This window comes from Colletotrichum paranaense (genome assembly GCF_030867605.1).
Source record: "Colletotrichum paranaense strain IMI 384185 chromosome Unknown Scaffold_1.1, whole genome shotgun sequence".
Lineage (NCBI taxonomy): Eukaryota > Fungi > Ascomycota > Sordariomycetes > Glomerellales > Glomerellaceae > Colletotrichum > Colletotrichum paranaense.
The window spans coordinates 1,199,550-1,220,280 of NW_026848959.1; the positions used below are offsets into that span (position 1 = coordinate 1,199,550).

At 47.9% G+C, this 20,731-nt stretch overlaps 10 protein-coding genes across 10 annotated transcripts; 4 read left to right on the forward strand and 6 right to left on the reverse strand.

The window, feature by feature from the left end:
- Positions 1-693: 693 nt before the first annotated feature.
- On the forward strand, positions 694-1,911 carry CPAR01_00416 (uncharacterized protein; the record flags this gene model as incomplete). The annotated part of the gene is made up of 1 exon (XM_060484708.1): positions 694-1,911. The coding sequence occupies one exon, from the start codon at positions 694-696 to the stop codon at positions 1,909-1,911; it is 1,218 nt and encodes a 405-aa protein (XP_060355565.1).
- A 216-nt stretch (positions 1,912-2,127) lies between these two features.
- On the reverse strand, positions 2,128-3,087 carry CPAR01_00417 (uncharacterized protein; the record flags this gene model as incomplete). The annotated part of the gene is made up of 3 exons (XM_060484709.1): positions 2,128-2,265; positions 2,349-2,566; positions 2,628-3,087. The coding sequence occupies 3 exons, from the start codon at positions 3,085-3,087 to the stop codon at positions 2,128-2,130; spliced, it is 816 nt and encodes a 271-aa protein (XP_060355566.1).
- A 3,576-nt stretch (positions 3,088-6,663) lies between these two features.
- On the reverse strand, positions 6,664-8,050 carry CPAR01_00418 (aromatic prenyltransferase; the record flags this gene model as incomplete). Its single annotated transcript, XM_060484710.1, has 2 exons — positions 6,664-6,772; positions 6,837-8,050. The coding sequence occupies 2 exons, from the start codon at positions 8,048-8,050 to the stop codon at positions 6,664-6,666; spliced, it is 1,323 nt and encodes a 440-aa protein (XP_060355567.1).
- Positions 8,051-9,596: 1,546 nt separating this feature from the next.
- On the reverse strand, positions 9,597-11,693 carry CPAR01_00419 (uncharacterized protein; the record flags this gene model as incomplete). Its single annotated transcript, XM_060484711.1, has 1 exon — positions 9,597-11,693. One exon carries the CDS (start codon positions 11,691-11,693, stop codon positions 9,597-9,599), a length of 2,097 nt encoding a protein of 698 aa, XP_060355568.1.
- Positions 11,694-12,351: 658 nt separating this feature from the next.
- On the reverse strand, positions 12,352-14,137 carry CPAR01_00420 (major facilitator superfamily transporter; the record flags this gene model as incomplete). The annotated part of the gene is made up of 5 exons (XM_060484712.1): positions 12,352-12,635; positions 12,694-13,069; positions 13,149-13,427; positions 13,487-13,869; positions 13,942-14,137. 5 exons carry the CDS (start codon positions 14,135-14,137, stop codon positions 12,352-12,354), a joined length of 1,518 nt encoding a protein of 505 aa, XP_060355569.1.
- Positions 14,138-15,561: 1,424 nt separating this feature from the next.
- CPAR01_00421 (endoribonuclease L-PSP) lies at positions 15,562-16,095 on the forward strand (the record flags this gene model as incomplete). Its single annotated transcript, XM_060484713.1, has 3 exons — positions 15,562-15,726; positions 15,817-15,974; positions 16,029-16,095. 3 exons carry the CDS (start codon positions 15,562-15,564, stop codon positions 16,093-16,095), a joined length of 390 nt encoding a protein of 129 aa, XP_060355570.1.
- Positions 16,096-16,374: 279 nt separating this feature from the next.
- Positions 16,375-17,462, reverse strand: CPAR01_00422 (uncharacterized protein; the record flags this gene model as incomplete). Its single annotated transcript, XM_060484714.1, has 2 exons — positions 16,375-16,990; positions 17,068-17,462. The coding sequence occupies 2 exons, from the start codon at positions 17,460-17,462 to the stop codon at positions 16,375-16,377; spliced, it is 1,011 nt and encodes a 336-aa protein (XP_060355571.1).
- Positions 17,463-17,583: 121 nt separating this feature from the next.
- Positions 17,584-18,172, forward strand: CPAR01_00423 (uncharacterized protein; the record flags this gene model as incomplete). The annotated part of the gene is made up of 3 exons (XM_060484715.1): positions 17,584-17,733; positions 18,023-18,071; positions 18,132-18,172. 3 exons carry the CDS (start codon positions 17,584-17,586, stop codon positions 18,170-18,172), a joined length of 240 nt encoding a protein of 79 aa, XP_060355572.1.
- Positions 18,173-19,057: 885 nt separating this feature from the next.
- Positions 19,058-19,496, reverse strand: CPAR01_00424 (dolichol-phosphate mannosyltransferase subunit 3; the record flags this gene model as incomplete). The annotated part of the gene is made up of 3 exons (XM_060484716.1): positions 19,058-19,219; positions 19,299-19,367; positions 19,449-19,496. 3 exons carry the CDS (start codon positions 19,494-19,496, stop codon positions 19,058-19,060), a joined length of 279 nt encoding a protein of 92 aa, XP_060355573.1.
- Positions 19,497-20,150: 654 nt separating this feature from the next.
- Positions 20,151-20,547, forward strand: CPAR01_00425 (rhamnogalacturonase B; the record flags this gene model as incomplete). The annotated part of the gene is made up of 2 exons (XM_060484717.1): positions 20,151-20,225; positions 20,299-20,547. The coding sequence occupies 2 exons, from the start codon at positions 20,151-20,153 to the stop codon at positions 20,545-20,547; spliced, it is 324 nt and encodes a 107-aa protein (XP_060355574.1).
- Between the last annotated feature and the right edge of the window lie 184 nt (positions 20,548-20,731).

Below are 20,731 nucleotides of genomic sequence, written 5' to 3' on the forward strand. Positions count from 1 at the left end.
ATTGCAATGATCCCACGCACTACGTAGGCCAAGTTACCATATAAAATTTGAAACCATTTAGGCGTGCAATGGATGGACAAACAAACAATCCATTGCCGTCATCACTATTCGTGCGATGCGACAATGGCTATGATTTGACCATGCCTGAGTCCTGTCGAAAGTGAAACCCTAGAAGGACAACATTGCGAGTGATGTTATGGTTAAGTCGAGCTACCCCCTTTTGGCCACCCCCCCAATTCAGCCACCCCAAAAATCAAAGTATTAAAATATCGCTACTAATTATACTTGATTAATTAACTATCTCCTAGTTACTATTATAATAATGTAATTATTATTCTCTCTAGGTAATTTAATCTTTATAAGTCGATTAGGACTAACTAAATAATTATTGAAATCCTTTCAAGCTTTTTATATATTCAACTCCGTTTACCCCGCTTCGTAAGACCCCCAACACTCTGTCCCTGCCTCATTTTCGCCCTTGGTTGACAGCTCCAGATCTACTTACCTGGACTAGACCGGTGAGAACCACTTCACCCACCTCGGCCGTCCTCTTTACCCCGAGTATCTATCCAAGGCTTTCATCTTGAGTCATCGGCCCGCTTAATTGCTGGCAGTTCCTTTATTAACCTCCCCGTATCCTGCCTCGTCGTTTTTGCGACCACACCAGCAGCCATCATCACACGTCAGCAAAAAATGACCAATCCAGAGCTTCAGTACTGGGCTCCGAGTGGGGCCATCTTTCCCGGAGGGCCCAGTACATGGTACATTCTCAGTGATGACCAGAGAAGAATAATAGCAGTAACCATGGATGGGCAGCAAGAAAGCGAGGATCTAGCCGTGGAAATCCTCAAGAAAATTATCGATACTCTCCCGGCTCATGTGTACGCAATCAAAGTCTCTCCAGAAGGGAGTTTGATTTCCATGTCCAACGACCCCGAAGATGACGAAACCTTTTGCGTATATTATCCGCCTCTAGAGGAGGTCCAGCGGCCTGAGGGCATCAGGACAATCATTCGCTCTGAGCTCAAGGAAATTGATCGGCTCGGTCCCGACACTGATCTTGTGTCGTATCAGCCACATCCAAACGACAATGAACCAAAGAAAGTCATCTTCAAATACTACTTTATTTTCCAGTTCATTCAAAGGGTTTGGAATGAATTGAATCTATGGATGCGTCTCCCTCGGCACCCAAATATTGTTCCTTTCGATCGGCTGGTGGTGGATGAACTGAAGGGCCGCGTTGTTGGGTTCACAAGTGTATTTATTCCTGGCGGAACACTTGAGGATGACCAATCCCGCGTGTTCAAACTCAGATGGTTCGAGCAGTTGACTAATGTCGTGGACGTTCTCAACCTGAAGCACGGCATCATGCATCAAGATATTGCTGCAAGGAATCTATTAGTCGATCCGTCGACAGATAGCTTGCAGCTGTTTGACTTCAACTTCTCGGGCCGCATCGGAGGTCCCTGTTATATCGAAAATCGGAACGATGTCAATGGTATTATCTTCACCCTGTACGAGATCATTACTCGCGATGACCATTTCAGGCATGTGCCCCACGAGGAACAGAACCCGGATGATGTTCAAGGGCTGTTCACATGGCCCAAGCATCCAGAGGTACAGCTCGACCATCCGGTGTCGGAATATCGATCATATCTCAATCGCTGGGTGAAAAAGAGGCGGGAAGAGAAAGGTATATCTGTTTATACGGAAGCGCCGGAGCCAGTAGACTGGCCTCCGCTCCAAACTCCGAGAAGAGAGTACACCGCCGTTGATAAGGAAGGAAATGAAACTGTCCAGCTGAAAACGGATTGGAGCAGATTACGCCGCAACGAGAGAAAGGAAGGCAACATCACGCTGGAATGGCAACGCCCACCGCGGAACAAAGTTTTGCAAGATGATAGGAGTTAAGTGATATGGGAACAGCAAATCATAAGACAAGTGCAAAAAGGTCACCCAAATAATATCTTCTAGAGCGAGCTCACATTTTGCATTTCTTAAGCCGAATTCTAAGCAGACTTAAGTGGACAAGTTATCATATCATACTATTTAAAAAGGTGCCTGATGTCTATTGCCTTACTCAAAACTTGGGTTAGTTCAATAACATTGAAGTATGCCAGGACTGCGTCAAGAGTTCTGGAACTCATCATATTGACTTGATAGTTCTTGCATACCGGCCTCACGCACTGACAAAACTTCCTGGAGGAACTCCTCCTTACGCAAAGGCCCTGGCCAGCCGCACCCATAATACAAGTTCTTGATACCCTAGAAGATGCCATAGGTAAGTCAGCACTCACGTTTTATGCATATGGAGAGAAATTCACCGGTTGATCCACGTGTACGCTCACCTCCGATCCAGAGTCCCCGCTCTGCAAAATGCTCTTCCCGAGATCTCCCGCCGCAGGAGCCGGCACAAGTGTTAAAGAAGAAATCTGTGTTCGAATCTTGTCAAAGAACTCTTTGAACGAGAGAGCCTTTGCTTTGAGCCACCACATCTGCTGTTCGTCGACCTCAGCAGGCTCGTCGTCGAATAAGTAGTATTCATCCGCGTGAGGATAGACACAGCCTGACAGATGAGACGCAGTGGATCAGTAAATATCTGGCAAGCTTGGTGGGTTTGATTTCACCTCGATCGGTATCAATTACCCAAGTGATTCCTATCTCCGACTCTTCACAAGTCAGGGTGATGAGATGCGGTGGCATTGGACCGTCAAAAGGCGCCAGGCCAAGTGCACAGAACGACCTCTTGTGCCAGTTGACTCGGCGGCCGTTCTCGGGCTGCCAGTGCTCATGTAGGTAGGAAATAGCCATGGACGCGAAATAGACCTCGGTGTTCTTTTTGCGGGGATAAGGAATATGTCGAAGTAGTTGAATGACCTTGATGTCGCGACCCAACATTTGCAAGGCGTTCACATTCAGGTCTTCGTCGGACCATCCCGCGGGCTCCGGTGGCCAACGGACATCCTCGGGCTCGAAGTAAGCCATGTCAATCAGCAGTTGATAGTGTTTTTTGATGAGCAATACGAGTTCATCGTGGCTGTAGACGAAGTTTTCGGCCTTGGTGGTACGCTTCTTGCGGCGGGTCATGGCTAGAGTGCGCAGGTACGTGGCTGAGTGGAAGTTGTTGACGGGAAGATCCACGTGAAGTGAGGGAAATGAGGGGAACACGCGGTTGGGGAGGCGAGGGTGTCAGGTGCACTTCTATAGGCACACACGCCTATTGGATGTAAGGGGTTCTTTGAATGAAACCGACATACAGGAGCCAGAATCAGATCGAATGATGCCAACAGATGTGCTCCTACTGTCCAACAGACCTTTATTAGAAGTCGAAACCAAGAGTGGTATTCGTAATATAGCTGCATGTCAACTCAACCACACACAAGGAAAAATACCCTGTCGATACACTCATATCAACACCATCCGTAACAAACTGCGGTAAAATCGTGATCAAAGCCTTTTTGTTAGTAACCTATTTGATGACACAGGTGAGTTGCCTAAACTTCAGTATCTGGCATGGGGCCCCAGAGCAAGAGTTGCTGCGAGTGGTAACATTCCTACTTCGCTCAGCTCCACCTACTCATATAGGTAAGTAGGTCTGACACGGCTAATATCGCTTTCTCAGAAACTCTAGTTATCGCTATTAAGTCAAAGCACCCACTTTTGGGCACCCCCCCCCCCCTTTTAGGCACCCCAAAAAATCCCTCCCAGCCACTACATTAAAACCTTACTTATTATTTCAATTCAACATAACAATTATAAAAATCGTCTAAATATATTCCTTTTTAATATACTTACTAATTAATAAGTAATAGTATCGTATACTAAAAATAAGCTTTAATAAGTACTTAATACTATTAAAAACGGTCTTTTTATTAAAAAGGCCTCGATCGAGTTCGGGGTTCTTAAGATAATACTTTAGGGTTAAAAAAGAGGTTACTAAGCAAGGGCGAGGGTATTCGTAAAGCTTTAGAAGCTTTTTTTATAATAAAAAGACTAGCTAGCTTAATAAATTCGAATTTAATATTACCTAAGTATTATACTAACTTATAAATAAGTTAAAGAATTTACTAAATAAGTTCTAAGATCCTAGGGGGATACTAAACTACTTAAAAAAAAAAAAATTAACGCTTTTATTAAAAAGAATTTATTAATAAAGATCTAGAAAAGTTATTTAATAAATTCGCGCTATATTAATAAAGCTACTATTAATATAATTAAATTATAGTTTAGGTTACTTAATATACTAAAAATTAGTAATATTAAATAGGTTAATAAGTATAATATAAATAAAACTAATATAACAGAGGGTAAGGGAGCTAATAAACTAATCTTAGGCATAATAAAAGTTATAGTAATATAAAAAAAAAGAGCCTAGTTCGCATACCTAAGTAACGATTGTTAAGTATATTTTTATTAATAGTAAAGTTATTAAACTACTAATTATTTATAAAAAAAAGTCGGTTTAATAATAATAGTTCCCCCTTTAACTTATCGCTTATAATAATTAAAAATTTATAATAATAAATAATAACTAAACGACTAACGAAACTACTTTTTATTAGTTAAAAGAGGTATTCTTATTATAAATTAAGACCCCCCTTATTAAGGGGCTTAGTAAGCTAAACTAGCCTCGATTATTAATACTAAATAGGTATAGGAGTTATATAAGAATAAAATTTATATAAGAGTATTATAAAAATAACGTCTACTTATTATTTTTATTACTATATACTTCTTATATTTTTTAGTTATTAAATATAGCTATTTTTAAGCTTATTAAGTCTTATTATAAAAAGGAGCTTAGTAAAGAGGATATAATAAATAATTTTATTATCGTTAAAAAGTAATACTTTTTAAGCTATTACTAGCTCGTTCGTTTAGTTAGTTTAATATCGTTAAATATATAAAATAAGTAAAAAGTAATTAAACTATAGCTACTTAATATAACTAAGCTATTTCTTAACTTAATAATCCTATTTATATAAATTATACTATTTAAAAGGGGTATAAAAGCTAAGTAAATAACTAATAATACTAATAAACTACTTAACTAAGTATTAATAACCTCTATTATTAATTAGTTAATTCCTAAAAAGGCTAGTAAGCTCTATAATTACTTAAAACTATTTATAAAGCTTAATTTAGATAATAGTACTTAACGACTACTATTTAAAAAAATAAAAAAAGCTTTTAAAGAATAGGCCTACTAATTAGCCACATCTTAATACTAAGTTCGAGTTCTTAAGGCTAGGATTAAGTATATAAGGCCTAAAAAAGTATATTAATAGACCTAAATACTAAGTTCGTAAATATCTAAAATATATAGAGAGCTTAGGAGGACTTTAGTAACTATCTAGTTAGTCCTAATTAACTTATAGGGGTCGAATTACTTAAGGAAAATTTTAATTATATTATTATAGTAGTAGAAGGTAGTTAATTAATTAATTATAGTTAGTATTGATATTTAGATACTATGTTTTGTTAGGGTGCCCAAAAGGGGGGGGGTGCCCAAAAGTGGGTGCTTTGACTTAAAAGGGTAGGTGTCATTTCAAAGTAGATAGTCAGGCATGCGTTTTACATCCACTAAAAGTCTACGACCGAAACAAAAGAGTCGTACAACTTGCGCCACTCACTCCAATGGTTGAACAAACGCGAGGAATCCGTCTATTTATCGCATCGAGTGCGAGTTAACCCAGGACACAGATACGTACTTCCACAACAGGTCACAATGAGTCCGAACCCATTTGGGTTACCCCGGCAAATCAAAAATGTGGAATGGGGTTTAAAGTAAAGCTGGAGAGATTTGTAGCTCTGCGTGGAACACAAGCAGCGCAAAAAGATAAATTCTCTCCTTCCAGAATCGAACTAGAGACCTTTCGATGACAAGGGATGAACCATTACAGTCGAACGTGATGAACCAACTACACCAAGGAGAGGACGATCAAGGCTATGCCTTGCTCGGTGTGGGGTGATGCGAGAAAGAAATGCCTCAAGAAGCCTGGCGAAGACCCACCGCTTCGCCCTCCAAATCCACCTCGAGATTCAGGTAGTGTATAGATTGATTAACGGCATCTCAAACCCTCTACTCATGAACAATGACAATTTACTACTCTGTCAGTATCTCAAAGGTGGCGGTTTATCACAGCATCTCTTATTCTACTAAATATGATCACGATGGTGCAATAGATGAACTAAGGCGTCCTATCCTCTGTTAATCCTTATGTGGGGAATTCTAAAGTCTGACTAAGTAAAACGTGTAAGAATTGAAAAGACGCGCAGGACCGGATCTATATTTGAACTCCAATTGAAAGCCCTTTCCAAAATTAAGACGTATGAGATTATCACCAAGTAAGTATGGAGCAGTGTATTATACACAGGCTGAACAAAAACAAACGTCTGTATCAATTTACATTTGTATCTGAGTCTAAACCTATACGGTAAGATTCATTCCATGTCTGAACGGTAGTGGGTGGCGTCGTTGTATTGGGAAGCGTGCATATCATTTCCCGCAATTGTTGTGCAGAGGCTCTTGCCGAGGTCGTCTCACATTCAGTTTGGCACTAATACTCCCGCAGCGCATTTGAAGATAGCAATCAGAACATTCCATGTTATCAATTTTCGAAACTAAGTGAAAATGAAGATTTCAGAGATTGATGACCACGCTTAGTCCCAGAACTTTGGCCCGAGGTAGGCGGTAAAGGCTACATTTTCCCCGCCTCCCGTAGAGACGATTGATGCCATATTATGCAGGCTTGTATCCCTCTCATCGCCACTATGTTCAAAGAATTAGTTGTTGTTCATGAGTGTGAGCTTCTGAAATAGATTCGGTTACTCACAAGACGCATTGAATAGCAGCCTCAATATCGTAATGCCCCAAACCCTGCGTCTGTAGCAAGCGCTGGTAGCGACGCACAATCCCGGGCTCGTCGCGCGCGTATTGCCATATAGGCACATACATCTTGACCACCGGAACTGCGTTGCCCGGACCCAGCTCAAACGTTGGATTAAGCCCACAGTACTTGCTTTCCGGTTCGCGGAGAGGCTTTTGCAGTCCCTCTCTATCAGTCAGAGAAACATCTTCCATATCCATAAGGAGGGGCCAGAGAGTATCTAGATACTTCGGTGAGGGGACACGACCACCCATAGTGATGACACGACGGGCTGAGGCGAGCGAGTTAACATGAGTGTGGGTGTAGACTTTGAATCGAGGCTTCATCTGGGGCCCCAGACAGTCGATGGCAAGGAAATGTATGAGATTATCCTTGCCATCAGAGGTTAGAAATGATCGAACCATTTGCCAGGATGCTAGCAGCTCCTTATCACCACCGGCAAGTCGTCTCAGAATGGACTCTGTGACGTCTAGTAGGTCCTTGCCTGTTGCAAGAGCTTTGAGCTGCGGAAACAAATACAGCTTCATATTAACAGCCGGGCTGCCGCTATCAACGGGCTCGAGATCGAATGCAACGAAACAATTTTGCTGAGGCAGCGCACCGGCCGCGTCACTGCGACCAGCATGCTTCTCAAGTAGCCCGGCCTGCTCCTCTTCAGTGAGGAAGATTGAATCGAAAAAGTTATCCAGTCGATCACGGTCTGCATGGCATGCAGACGCGAAATCTTCACATTTCTTTCGTAGATCCTTTTGCCCTAGGGGGTCATCGACCACATGGCTCTCAGCCAGCGGCTGTACTGAAAACCGTACTTTGGCCTTTTTATGAGGCGAAAAGGCGATGCTTAGCTCGTATGGCCCATGGTTGTGCGTTCCGATGTAATGAGGCCAGTCGGCCGCGCGAGGCGGGTTGAGACGGGGAACCACAACCTCACGCGCAAACTTGAGATAGTGCTCCTGCGACTCGGCCGAGTAGGAGCCCGTCCAGCGTAAAAGCGAGGAGAGTGTGTCTTGGATGGTGGGATCCCATGAGGAGACGAGTGGTTTTCCTTGGGAATTTCCTTTGATAGCGAAAGAGTGATCGACTCTGCTGTAGAGGTTGGAGATATCTTTTGTCGCTCGGTTGCCGTCGGGGACAATGGTAGACTGATAAGTTTCTGTCATGTTGAGGTTGTTGATGTCCACAGTCGTATTCCTGATTAGCTGCTAGGCATTCGTATCTTCCGCATCCCCCATCACCTCTTCTTTCTGAACGTTTTATATCTATTTGCAAGGTCCGTGTCCTCTTAGACGTTCAATCATGGGTTGAGTTGCCGGCAAAGCCGGTGAAGCTAGGGAGGTCGCGACTAGTTGCCGTTTTAGGACTTTCAACACGTCGCCAGCCAGAGGCATTCATTCCGCAGAAAGTCAATGATTTCGAGATGATTTTAGCTCTTTAGAAGCAGAGTTGCTTTCGGAGAGCGATGAGAATTCGAATACGGGTCCGAGGACCCGGTATGCACAAGCCAAACTAATCGACAACGCTTGATAGGCTATTGGAGTCGAGATGACAAAGGTTATTTCTCATGAATGAAACCGAACTCAAAGACAGCATCCGACCGCACTGTTCTTTGCCCCACCCCGATAAGCCGGCTTGACAGGTCTCGAATGACAGTTCGAAATGTCATGTTGGCTTCCCTGTCATGGACGGTACCAATCAACATGCATCGAGCGGGAGTTCAGGAAGGATTGATAAAGCACGAGCAGCTCCATGGCTCCGTCTTAAACACTGGCGTTGGCACACAACCAGCTTTCAGGCTCAAACCATATAAGCGCCAGATTTTCGATGGACGGCCCGAGATAACCACAATATCCCAACGGCTTTTTGGGACTGCAACTTTTGCTTGTAGTTTTCACGCATTCGTCCACACTCTATGAGATTCGCCCACACTCTATGAGGAAGCGCCAGCATTGTAGCCGCGAACACGCCCTCGGTGCTGCAGTGAAGGCAACCGGAGGATTGCACAACGTGAAAAGCTTCAACCTAATACCACCTTCTTCTTTCTGACATCATTCTCACCCTCCTCAACATACAGTCCCTGATAGAGTTACCCCCCCCCCCCCCATATAATCAATCCGGATCACAAACCTTTTCAGCACTAATCCTAAGTTCAGATGGCCTCCTTATCAACCCTCACCCCCAGAAAGTCGAAGCTCTTCTTTTCTGTCAAATGTCCTCGGCATCTTCGACCTCAACGTCCTCGCCCTCGCCCACTGTCCTGATTTATCTTCATAAGCGGATACCCTTGCCCCGTACCTCCCTCAGTAATGACTCTATTTCCCTGAGTGTGATGAAAAGAACCTAACACGATACATAACACCATGTATGGATTCTCAACTTCAATCAGCATCTCTATTCTCCTTCCCTCCTGAGTCTCGTTCGTCCCATAACCCCGGTAATCGTCAGCGTGCAATCGACTCTTCTCGGAATCGCTTGTACGTCTTCCGTCCGAGCTTCGAAATAAGTTTCACCAGCCCGCTGAGTAAAAGCATTCACGGGCTCCGAAAGCTTGTACAAGACGCCCATCAGTAACATGCCAAGGCCCATACGCTACTACAGAAGCAAAGCAAAGATATAGAAACTATCAGGCTGTTCTTATCTTCCAATACTTTCCTGGGTGAATAAGCCCAAGACGTGTGGGTAAAGCTGTTGTGTCGTTGATCACCACGGTCAATCTACGATGACCTGTCTAGTATGCAGGCTCCTGAATGCATCCGAAAACCCATCCTCTTCATCCACGTTCAGATCCGCATATAAATCTGGTTCGCCCAGAAGCAACGTCTTACCCGCGACTTTCCAAGCCCCCTTTTCATCCTTGTCATCTGCCGGCACCAACAACCAAGCCCTCATCCATGCGCAGTCTTCATGCAGCAGATCTGTAGGCACTGCCACCCGCATTCGAGTGTCGATATCACTCTCTCGGAAGTTCTTTGTGAAGCTGAAGCCCGTCAATAGTGCGGATTCGCCATCGCGTGCACACGGAAGGCGCAAGGCCATCGTCGAAATCCAGTAGATGGATCGAGGATCCGTAATCCAAGTCAGAAATTCCGTGGCAACTTCAACTGCAATTTGGTCTTCACTGCCAACCCCGCCCCGATCGCTCTTGGCAAAGGCTTTGAGCAAATCTTTCGCGTTGGGGAGGAGATCCTCGTTGACTTTGAAGTCTGCAAAAATGCCCGTGTTGTAGTTCCACTTCACCACTTCACGATTGAGCTGGACCCAAAGCCGCTTCAGCAAGTCTGGCCCACTCGACAGTACAGCAGCAAGGAACCGTCGTCGCGGCATATCCATATCCTCTTCAGCCTGGAACTCCGGCATCTTGACCTGCGCTTTGAGCGGCGGAGGAGTATTCCGTATAATATCTGGAAATATGGCATATGTGCGCCGAAGCTCCTGCTCCGAAATCCACAATACACCACGATTGAAAAAGACCATGTCGATTTCTATCTTGTTAAAGCTCACAGCATGGATCCCTTTGACGCCGCCCAATGTGAACTTGTTGAGCGTGGTGTCCGCCGCCGTGATAGGTCGAGCAAGCCATGATCCCTTTCCGTGGAATGCCAGGGGATCCATGTTGGTGAAAGCAAGGGGCATCTTTTCGCCTGCTGCTAGAGCCAGCAATACCGCCAGAAAGTACACTTCGTCTACTGTTGGCTCCTCAGATCTGAAGAACGCCAGACCAAGTCCGATGAGGTTGAGACACACGCTAAGCCTGTCACCGGGCATCAGGCATCCCGTCTGGGCGATGGCGTTGAATTTCGCCATGAAGCTGGACCTGATCACGCCGGCTTTGCCTTCTGGGTTATCAAACCGAGGAGAAGTCCGATTCGCGAACCCGGAAAGGATTGGGTTGAGATAGACGCTCCGTTCATTCCGATGGCCGAGTTGGACTGTTATTGTTGCCAGGATTGCGTGCAGTGTAGTCCACTCTACTGTCACAGTCCTATCCTTGCCAAGTCCCAGGATGAAAACGGTATTGTGGACGCGTTGATGTCGTTTATCACTCCAAGGCTCAGCAACAACGAATTCATGGTAGCACCATGAACGCTGCCACCACCGCGCAGCGGCCACTTTATCGTAGAGCGAGATGAGCAGCGAAACTTCCCTGTCGTCGGTCGGACCTTTTTCGAGTACATATGGAGACCGATAACCATCGTAGAGTTCAAAAATTCCAGCCTCGTCGTTGGTGAGCTCGACATCCTCCAGAAGTACGACCAGCTTACGGCAAGACTTGTAAACAACATCCATCGATGCGATAGCTCTTTGTTGCTCGAACTCATCGCGTTGGTTGATGCAGACCTGGTCTATCCACACTCCCTCACGTGGATGACCTCGTAATTCTAGGATTGCGTCGGCAAAGCGCTTGCCAACTGGCCACACCCCTCCAGGTTCTGGAACCGATTGAGGTGTTCCCGGCCAACTCGGGTTGTGCCAACTGTAACTGATGGCTAGAAATTGTCGGATCACGAAACGACTGTCGAATGGGATCCCGCTTGGGCTCGAGCAAAGCAGCCGGAAAGGAGTGTCGAGAATCACGTCTGAGGTGCGTCGCTGGAAGCGTTCCGCAGCTTCTGCGGACCATGCTTGGAGGTTGCGGAGAATGAGATCGGCTTCATCGCGGCCTGAATCTAAGCTGCCAATGGCCTCGGAGAAGAGATTGAACTTGTTGTCTCTGGTTAATGACAGCTTGAAGAGATCCGGCGAGAGTTGTTCGACTTCAAGAGTCTTTCCAGCTTGCGCCGTAGAGTATTCGATGAGGCCAGACATTTTTGATAGTCTACCACAAGCTACTTGCGTGGATGTCTGTTGCCAAACCAGACCAGAAGTGGTGAGCCACGGAAGGATTAGAAGGATTGAATAGACCTATCGGATCTTAGAGGGACTCTTGTGCCAACTGGGGTAAAGTTCTGCTGCACCATCAAATCTGTGATGTAGTATGGTCAAGAAGAAGTGAAGTGCGGTGTGATATTCTGGTCAGTCCCCTCCCAGAAGTGTGTGGGTCGTATGTTCAGCTGAGTATCCGCAGCTCCTCGATGTGTGGTGTGATCGCCCAGGCTGCAGCAAAGCCTCAAACGGGAATTCTTGACCCTTTCTGGTTAGTAGTTCAGCCAAGCCTCTTTGCCTCAAAGCTAATCATGCCCCAAACACTCAGCTCCTGTCACAATCATGGTCTCCTCACCACAACTCTATTTGAACGTTTTTCCAAACACCATCGCGATGACTCAAAGCAAATCGCATCCAATATCTCACGGTGGTGCAGGCAAGCCAAACAGTATACAGGCATGAGTTCGTTGAGTCTAGATAATAAATACAGACTTGATAATATATATACGTGTGAGCTTCGCAGTGGGTATCTCAACCTGACCGGTTTTCACACTTTGCTGAGACATAACATAGCTCGCCATATCGAATCATCACTGCGCTCTCACAAGAACCAGCGGAAGTGAGGGCTCTTAGGTCCATCGCCCAACTTCGATGTCGGGACTTCACTAGCAGTCAAGGTAACACCCTCGGCCCGGTTTCTCTTTCGGTTGTCCCACATCATGAAGAATCCCAGAGCAAGCGCGCATGAGGCACCGGCCACGCCGAATGCCGCCGTTGTGATCAATGCGGGCGCGTATTTTGGAGCATCTGGCTTGCGGAAGATGTTGCTGCTCACAAGACCCATGAGGTTGGCCAGTGGAACACCGATTGAAGTCAGAAGTACACCTGCAGTCTCGATGTCAGTCTCTATCAGAGAACCAGAACTTTCTTAGTTTTTACTTACGCTGATTTTCGTTGACAACATTGTTATTGTACCAAGTCGACAGAAGCACACTCGGTGCTGAAGTTCCCCAAGTCATCATGAAACAAGCATAGTATGCGAGTTTGATCTCAGCTTCGACATCGTCAATGGCAGCGTAGATGATGAAGCCGATGAACGTGAGCATGAAACCCAAGGCGATGAATGGGAACCGAAGTCGTCGCCAATCCGAGAGGAAAGCAAGGATGAGAAGCATGGCAGCACCGCTGACGTTCGGGGCCACTGTGTAGAGGTTCGTCTTGATCGTGCTGTATCCCAAGCGTTGCACGATCTGGGGCATGAAGAGACCAACGCTCTGGAGGGGAACGCCAAGGCAGATTTCGATGGCGAGAAAGCCGAACTGTGTCAGATTTAATCAGTAAGAGCCTTCTTTTCAGAAATTCAAAGTGAAAGAAGCTGAAGAAGGGGCAGATGCTTACCGTCGTCGGATGCTTGAAAACTTTGGCTGCTTCTCGGATCTTCATCTTCTCTCCAACCACGGATGAGCTGTCGACTCGGATGCGGTGGTGGGCAAGTCGCTTCTGCTCCTCCGTAAGGAACTTCGCCTCCGCAGCGCTACGCGGAAGATACCAGAACGCAAAGAAGGAGAATAAGATGGTGGCAGTGGCCTCAATGATGAAGAGCCATCGCCAAGGATGCAATTTGGTGTTGGTGATGTGGAACACGCCGAATGCCAGAAGACCGGAAAATGCGTTTGCCTACGATATGTCAATCACGAAGCCCACGAGTACGTCATAGGTAGTAGAGGGGCAATTACGATGTTTGAAGCGGCGTAGAAGACAGCCAGCCGTCGCGCAAGCTCACCGCGACGGTAAAATGTGGTGAGATAGTAGATGACCAGTGGGAAGAACGCCGACTCTGCCATGCCGAGGAACCATCGCAATGCAAAGACACCGCCAAAGTTTTGCGCGGCAGCCATAAGCATCGTCATCGTACCGAAGGTGAACATGAGAATCGGGAGGACGACGGCCGGGCCGAATTTCTTGCCGATGAGGGCCACAAACGGCGCGGCCGCGACGAAGGGCACGAAGAAGATGCTGACGATGAGATTGTACTGGCCATCTTTGAAGCCGAGATCCGTGCTCAGGCCGTCGGTTTCGGCATTGCCTAGGTTTCCTTTATCGAGTGCGTTGAACAGGTCTGGTCGAATAATTGCGTGTGAGCGACTACAAGCACACCCTCTGGCGATTGAGAGCGGAAGAGGCTACTTACACATCACGGCTAGCACAGGCAAGATGTGAAGGTCCAGCTTTCTGCAGAGGGCCCTCTCGGCGGCTTTGTCGACGACTTGAACCACATCGTCGTCGTAGTCGTTCTTCTTGACGTTCTCGCCGTCCACGGATCCATCGCGAAGTGATCCTTCAGCGCGTGTCGCTGGGGTGATCTTGTTGTCCTTTGCGGCCTCCATTGTGCGTCTCACGGGCCCTTATGGCTAACACCACAGGAACGATGCGAAAGGAAAGTTCAAGAATCGTGGTTGGGAGACTCAAGTGGTGCAAACCGCGAGGGAGAGGGAGAAAAATGCAAGGTTACAGTTACCCCAACTGGGACATTGCTGTCCGTGCCTTAGTAGACACATACGACACACATAAGCTTCGGATGGAGTGTGCTGCAGTAGCATTCGCTGATCCAGCGTATCCTTTTCCTGATTGACGTATCTCTCATCCCGGTCATCTAGCATCCTTGTGGCTGGTTCGTAAAGATGAGAGACAAGCTCGTTGGTGGCCAGAGATAAGAGTGATACTCCAAGCGGGGTCATACAACCACGCGCACTATCCTGCTCTCTTCGGGTATCCCATCTCAGCCATCCGTCAGCAAGGAACTGTTCGATGGGGTGAGTTCTAGCCTCCATGTCGGCTCACGGTCGGCGGGGAGTTGCGACGAGAATTTGAATCTCCACACGAATCGCGTTACGATACCTAGAGTCTACAGAAGCAACGACCTCAGATGTCCAAAGTCGAACACCCTGGTATGGACGTACGCTAGTTTCCAGGACTGGTACCACGCACGGGAGGTCTCTAGGGCTCGATGTCAACTATTACTCCTCCGCTTTAGCTCCCACGTCAGGATGCTTTCAATCACTGCGCATGGCTTGGCCTACCCGTATCCTGTGCTGGGCCTCTGCCATTGGAAGCAAACATGCCATATCTGCATTTGAGGTGTACGGCTTGATAAGGATGGATGCCGATGGCCTATGGCATAGCAGCCCATTTATCAATATGCACCCCGCAATCCACAAAGCTTGCAGCAACTCCATCATAGTGGGGCGAGCTGACGAGAACTGCAGCGCCGTGCAAGCAGCTTCTAGCCCTCACGACGAAGGACGGTGATGAGCGGTCCGTGGGGGTACAACTTCTGTTCAGCACCTTTCAAGGCGCGAACATCTCGTAAAAGTAAGTGAATGGAGTAATGGCCGTATGAGAAACAAACCCGAGATTTAGGGACAGAAATCCGATTCCGAAGCGACCCACAAGTGAATGCTTAGAGAAGATAAGGGTGAGCTATCCGGGGTGTTGAAACGTTGCAATCCCGCTCACCTCAGGATTGCGGGGTTGATAGGACGATCCCTCGCAACTCTCCGCGGGCATTTCAAGCTCATCCGAGAACGGAGACTTCGACGGGTACTCCTATCGCAGAGAAGATGGCGCTCACGATGAGTGCGATGGATTATCGATGGGGTTTGTGAATGACTAGTAGCTTTCATGATGGTATCTCAATTGCGTGTTGGTCGACGGAGAGGCAGTGAGATCAACTTTTGCGCTCATGTAGAAACACACCATTTAGAACCGAACTCGAACCATTCCAGCACAAAATACACGCTTACCGATCATCATGTCCTCCCCAAAGACCCCCGTTCTCACAGATAAGGCCCCCAAGCCCCTGCCCGGCATCTACAGCCAAGCCATCATTGCCAATGGCATGGTCTTCTGCTCCGGCGCCGTTCCCATGGACCCGGTGACAATGAAAATCATCGACGGTGACGTTCAGGCACACACGGTATGTGCATGCAGCACTCCCTAATCTGCAACCCAATTCTGCCATCTCAATTGGACACCGATGTTGCTCATCGCTAACTGGAAACTTCAGCACCAATGCATCAAGAACCTGACCGCGGTACTGGAAGGCGCCGGTACCACGATTGACAAGGTGGTCAAGGTGAACGTCTTCCTCTCGGACATGGATGACTTTGCTGCGATGAATGAAGTTTATTGCACTTATTGGGGTGACATCAAGCCGTCTAGAACGTGAGTGTGGCGCCTCCGTTGATCCTATCGAAAATGCTGACTGACATGGCAAAGTTGCGTGGCGGTCAAGACTCTTCCACTAAATGTCGATGTGGAGATTGAGTGCATAGCTGTCCTGTAAAAAGAAATAAGAAATACTTTGGATGTAAAATCCTTCGAAAATTTCAAAAGTATGATAAGAAACATGGTGCAATGAAACGTCTATAGCCTTTGAGACCGTGGTTAAGCATCCTTTCCATGTCGGCATTAACCGTGAGGGGGATCTATCACGATGAATCCGTCACCTCAACAACAAGCATGCCTTCCGTGAAGTTTGACTGGTCTCATTCATATCAGGAATGATATTGTTGTTGTTCAATCGAGTCTCATTTAATCTGAGTGATATCTTCAGAGCCTTCCCTCACAACAGCTCTATAAGCTTGTCGCAAAAGTACGTGATGGCCCTCCTACCATCTTCCAAAGCCTCATCCATAGCAATGAACGGATGCGGCTGCCCCTTCATGATATGCACATCCGTCTTAACGCCCGCATCCTGAAGTTTCTTCCCAATAGCCTCACCCTCACTTCGTAATACATCAAGCTCACCAACAACCACAACAGCAGGAGGCAACTTGGACCAATCGCCATCCCACAGAAGCGGGCTCGCCTCAGGGTGCACCCAAGTCTCCTTATCGGGGAGGTAATGGTGACGATACCACATCATTTTCTCCGCTGGCAGGGCGGGGGTGAACTCGTTCTCTTTCCACGATGCGTGCTCTGGTTTCGTCGAGTCCACTGTGGCGGTGTTGTCTGCGACGGGCACAGAGAGCAGCTGTGTTGCCACGGTCGGGAAGTCTGGGCGCTTAGTTGCGCGCTGGCAGATGATTGCCGTGAGGTTTGCGCCTGCTGATGAGCCTCCGATTGCGATGCGCGAGATGTCAAGGTTGAGCTTCTCGGTGCCATTTGTGGAGATGGCCCAGAGGACCGACTCCCAGCAGTCGTCGACGGCTGCAGGGAAGGGGTTCTCTGGCGCGAGTCTGTCAAGGTTAGTGTGTCCTCTTGCAACTCGGATTTCAGGCTGCAGTGCCGTCTTGTGCCACGGGACTCTACTTACCTATAGTCTACGCAGATAACGACGCATTTCGCCCGGTTGCAGAGGTGCGTGGCGATGACATTCTCCGTGTCAATGTTGCCCAAGACCCAACCGCCGCCGTGGAACCAAAAGCATAGTGGCCATCCCTTGACCGGCCTCTCTCCCAAGGGGGTGAAAGCTCGCAGGAGAATGTCAGGCCCGCGCGTTTCTTTCCTCGGAATGGTGAAATCCTCTGAGCTGGCGACCTCGAGCTTAGGGCCGGCGCCCGGGATCAGAGTGCCGCTTGCACGAGACGCGGAGATGGGCTGGTGGTGAACAACTTGCTTATCGAAGACAAACTTGTTGTAAAAGTCCTTGTACTCGGGGTTGATGCGGTCGACGACCGAGGGATGCAGGGGGTAGGGTGGCTCGGGCATGATGACGATGTTTTCGCAAAGGGTGATGATAGTTGGTCAACGGGTTGTTGGAGACACGCGGATTGCTGTGATGCTTCACTTCTTAGCTGTGCGAAAGCAGATGGCTCAAGCTCTCGGCAACATGCCGTCTTTAGCCGGCAAACTCCTCCGAGCTCCGGTTACCGGCCGGACGCCCTGCTCAGCCAACGTTGCCTGTGCCACCCCGCCCGAGGGTCCGTCGCTGGATGATCAGTCTGTCATCAACGGCAAGATTATGCTGGGAGCTTTATCGGTGAGTGGAGCAGTCGGGAAGCTTAACTTCTGGCCCGACGTTGCTCTCAGGGGTCAATTTGCGTCATGCTACCCCTCCGAACCCCGCAGGGATCAGAGCATTTGACAACAGTTGACGAAGATGAACTTGTTGGCGCATGGGAATAGGCTAGAAAGCGAGTTCGAGCAGACGAATGGTTTGAATATGCTTCAGGCTCATCTCCATATCAGGCCATTTGGATGACTGGAGCGCCTATTGGGGTTCAGGAATAAGATGTAGACCCTGAGCTCTAGCGCTTGCTCTTAACCAGAGCAAGCTCACCAAGTCAGCACTCGTCGGTACACCAAAAAGATGCTTAAGTGAGCTTACATTCGAAGTGGTATCCCGTTGTCCGTGTATGGTCAGGCGACAGTGCACAGTTCCGGACTGGAAGGAAGTCGTCCAGCTTGCCGAGTTCTAGTCCATGTTCAATCAGCTGGCGGGCATCACGACACGTCCCAAGAGACAAGCAAGTCTTCATCCAGCTTATCATCTTGATTCAATAAGGTGCCTCGTGTATAGCTGACAGATGTCGGCTATTAAAGACGGAGCAAAGACAAACATAGCAGGCCTGCTAGCCCAGAGAGATACCGCCGTTAGGTAGCAGGTGTTCATGGGCACTTCTTGCACTGGCGGACAGGCACTTTGGCGAGATCAACGGCGAGGAAGGCGGTCATGTTTGACAAATTCTTTTCAATCGCACCAAGAAAAATATGCTGCAATGGTCACAGGCTCCTCAATCTGGTCGCGTAAATGAGCGATTCTACTCCCACTTGGGTCTAGAGCGCCACCGGAAACAATGGTCGTGGTCGTGAGGCTCATCACGATGACTGGCTTGTTGCAATAACGGTCGTGTCGCGGCGTTGCGGTGTTCATTGAATCGAAAGTCTAGGTCTAACATCGAGCTATCCTGAGCAACTTGAAAGCCGATAGGTAGGTCACGGGAATCCGATAATGAAGCGTCCACCAGGCACTGATAGCTGCTACTTGTGCCAGTATACAGTCATGAAAACTTGACATTAACACGAGTGTAGACCCTTCGCAGCTCTGAGTTTCGCAATATCAAGTATTTGTACCGAGCTTTGCCGCCTCTCTAGTCGCCTCCTCCAATCGCATACGTGGCAGGGATAGTCGTGTTGTACGAGTCTCGGGTGGGCGCGGAAAATGTGAACGTCATGAACGAGATACCAGAGGTCGACACGCCATTTTCATTGAGAGTCTCGAGCTACATCCCCCAAATATCCTACAATATTATCTGGTCGGCTTTCACATCGAGTCGTGGGTCTCTTGGGATTTCGTCCTTTCCTTAGTCCACATCGACACCAAGCTTCCGCAGGTCGACGACGGCCTCCTCAATCTCGGCCATGAGTTCCTTGTGCGCTTCGGGCACATCGTTGAAGGTCATGACATTGTATCCGAGCTTGGCGAGGAGGTAGGAGCCGAAGGAGATCAGGGCCCAGAAGGGCAGCTGTGTGCACGGAGTATAGGTTAGCAAGGTTGGGTCGGGTCGTAGGGGTTGCTTCGAGATTGCGATCGCGGTTACGTACAACGGGGACAACATCGTTCTGAATCTTGGCAGGAATCGGGATGAGCTGGAGGAAGAGAGCGAGGTAGAGCTACAACAGAAGATTGACCGTTAGCAGACGCTCCATAGAGAGGTGGGATGGCTCTGGACACAAGGGAGGGAGGGGTCGTACCGAGCTCACGAGGAGCGCAAGAGAGATGGTCTGCTGAGCGCGGGTCATGTTTGCGGATGCTATAGGAAGCTCGATATGATTGATGGTGCGAGATGTGATTCGCGGCTGTTGTCCTTGAGCAGAAGCAATCGTGGCTGAAAGGAGTGACTGGAAAGCTGGCGAAGAGATGACGATTCTCGTGCTCTTGGAAGCACTGACAAGTGGAAAAGGAGTCGCGAAGCTGTCCTGAAATCTTGGTGGAGCTCTGGATGACTAAGCGCAGCTGAGGCCCCGTCACCCTGTGGGAGGCAGTACGTATCCCTGCATTAGCGCACTTTACGCGATTGATCCACCCGCGACGGTGGCAGGCGCGACCTCTTCGGATCCTTCCCTTCACTTATTGCTGAGCGTTCCATGCAAATGACAACCTCACTTAAGTGATCAATGTCTCTCACACGATCTTGTGGAATACATTTGAGAAAGCTTACTCTTCATCAAAGTAAGTCTCTAGCAAGAGTCTTTCCGGGACACGTCAAGAAACCTAGCCCACTCAAGTCTGAGCACCCATGTGAACGAGGGTACCTATCACGGAAACAGGTCTTACCATGAGGCTTTCCCATGATTCAGGCCCCGAACATAGCCTACTGAAAACAAACTCCGATTCCTGTCAATTCAGCTCATTCGTTTCGAGTAAAGTAGTTCAGTCGTGATACTTCGAACAAAATGTGCTTCGTAAGACAAGGCGGCAGGCCTAGTGTCAAGATGAACGAGTGGGAAGGAGCGGATTCAGGGGCCCCAGTAGGTTATCATCATCAATGCAATCCCGTACGGATGCCATTTGGGCATGTTCATATTCTAACACAACTCTTAGACACTCATCGACTCTCGCGGCGTAACCCTTGGTACCTATCGCGGGTTCGGCGACGTGTATAGTTGGGAAGTACCTGCGAGTGAGCTCAAGACGGGACAGTACACACTTGTGATTGGGGTGATTGGGAAAGGAGATGCTGACTTTCTGAGCGCCAACTACATCATCGATGCTGTTGAGTTGCAGGGTAAAGGAGGGCCCAAGAACGACACCTCGTCATATACTTCTAGATACCAGCGGCGCTTCCAATAATACAAATGAAAATCAGCGGCTACATCTTGTCAATTGGCTTTATCCTTCTCACTTCCAAAGCTTCCGTCTAATAAAGCATGGTTTTCGTCAACACGGTCGCTCACAGCTCCCATTATTTGCGGTAAGAGCAAGTTCAGAGCCACATATTCGCTATTCTCACACTGCTCCGGCCTGATCAGATCTC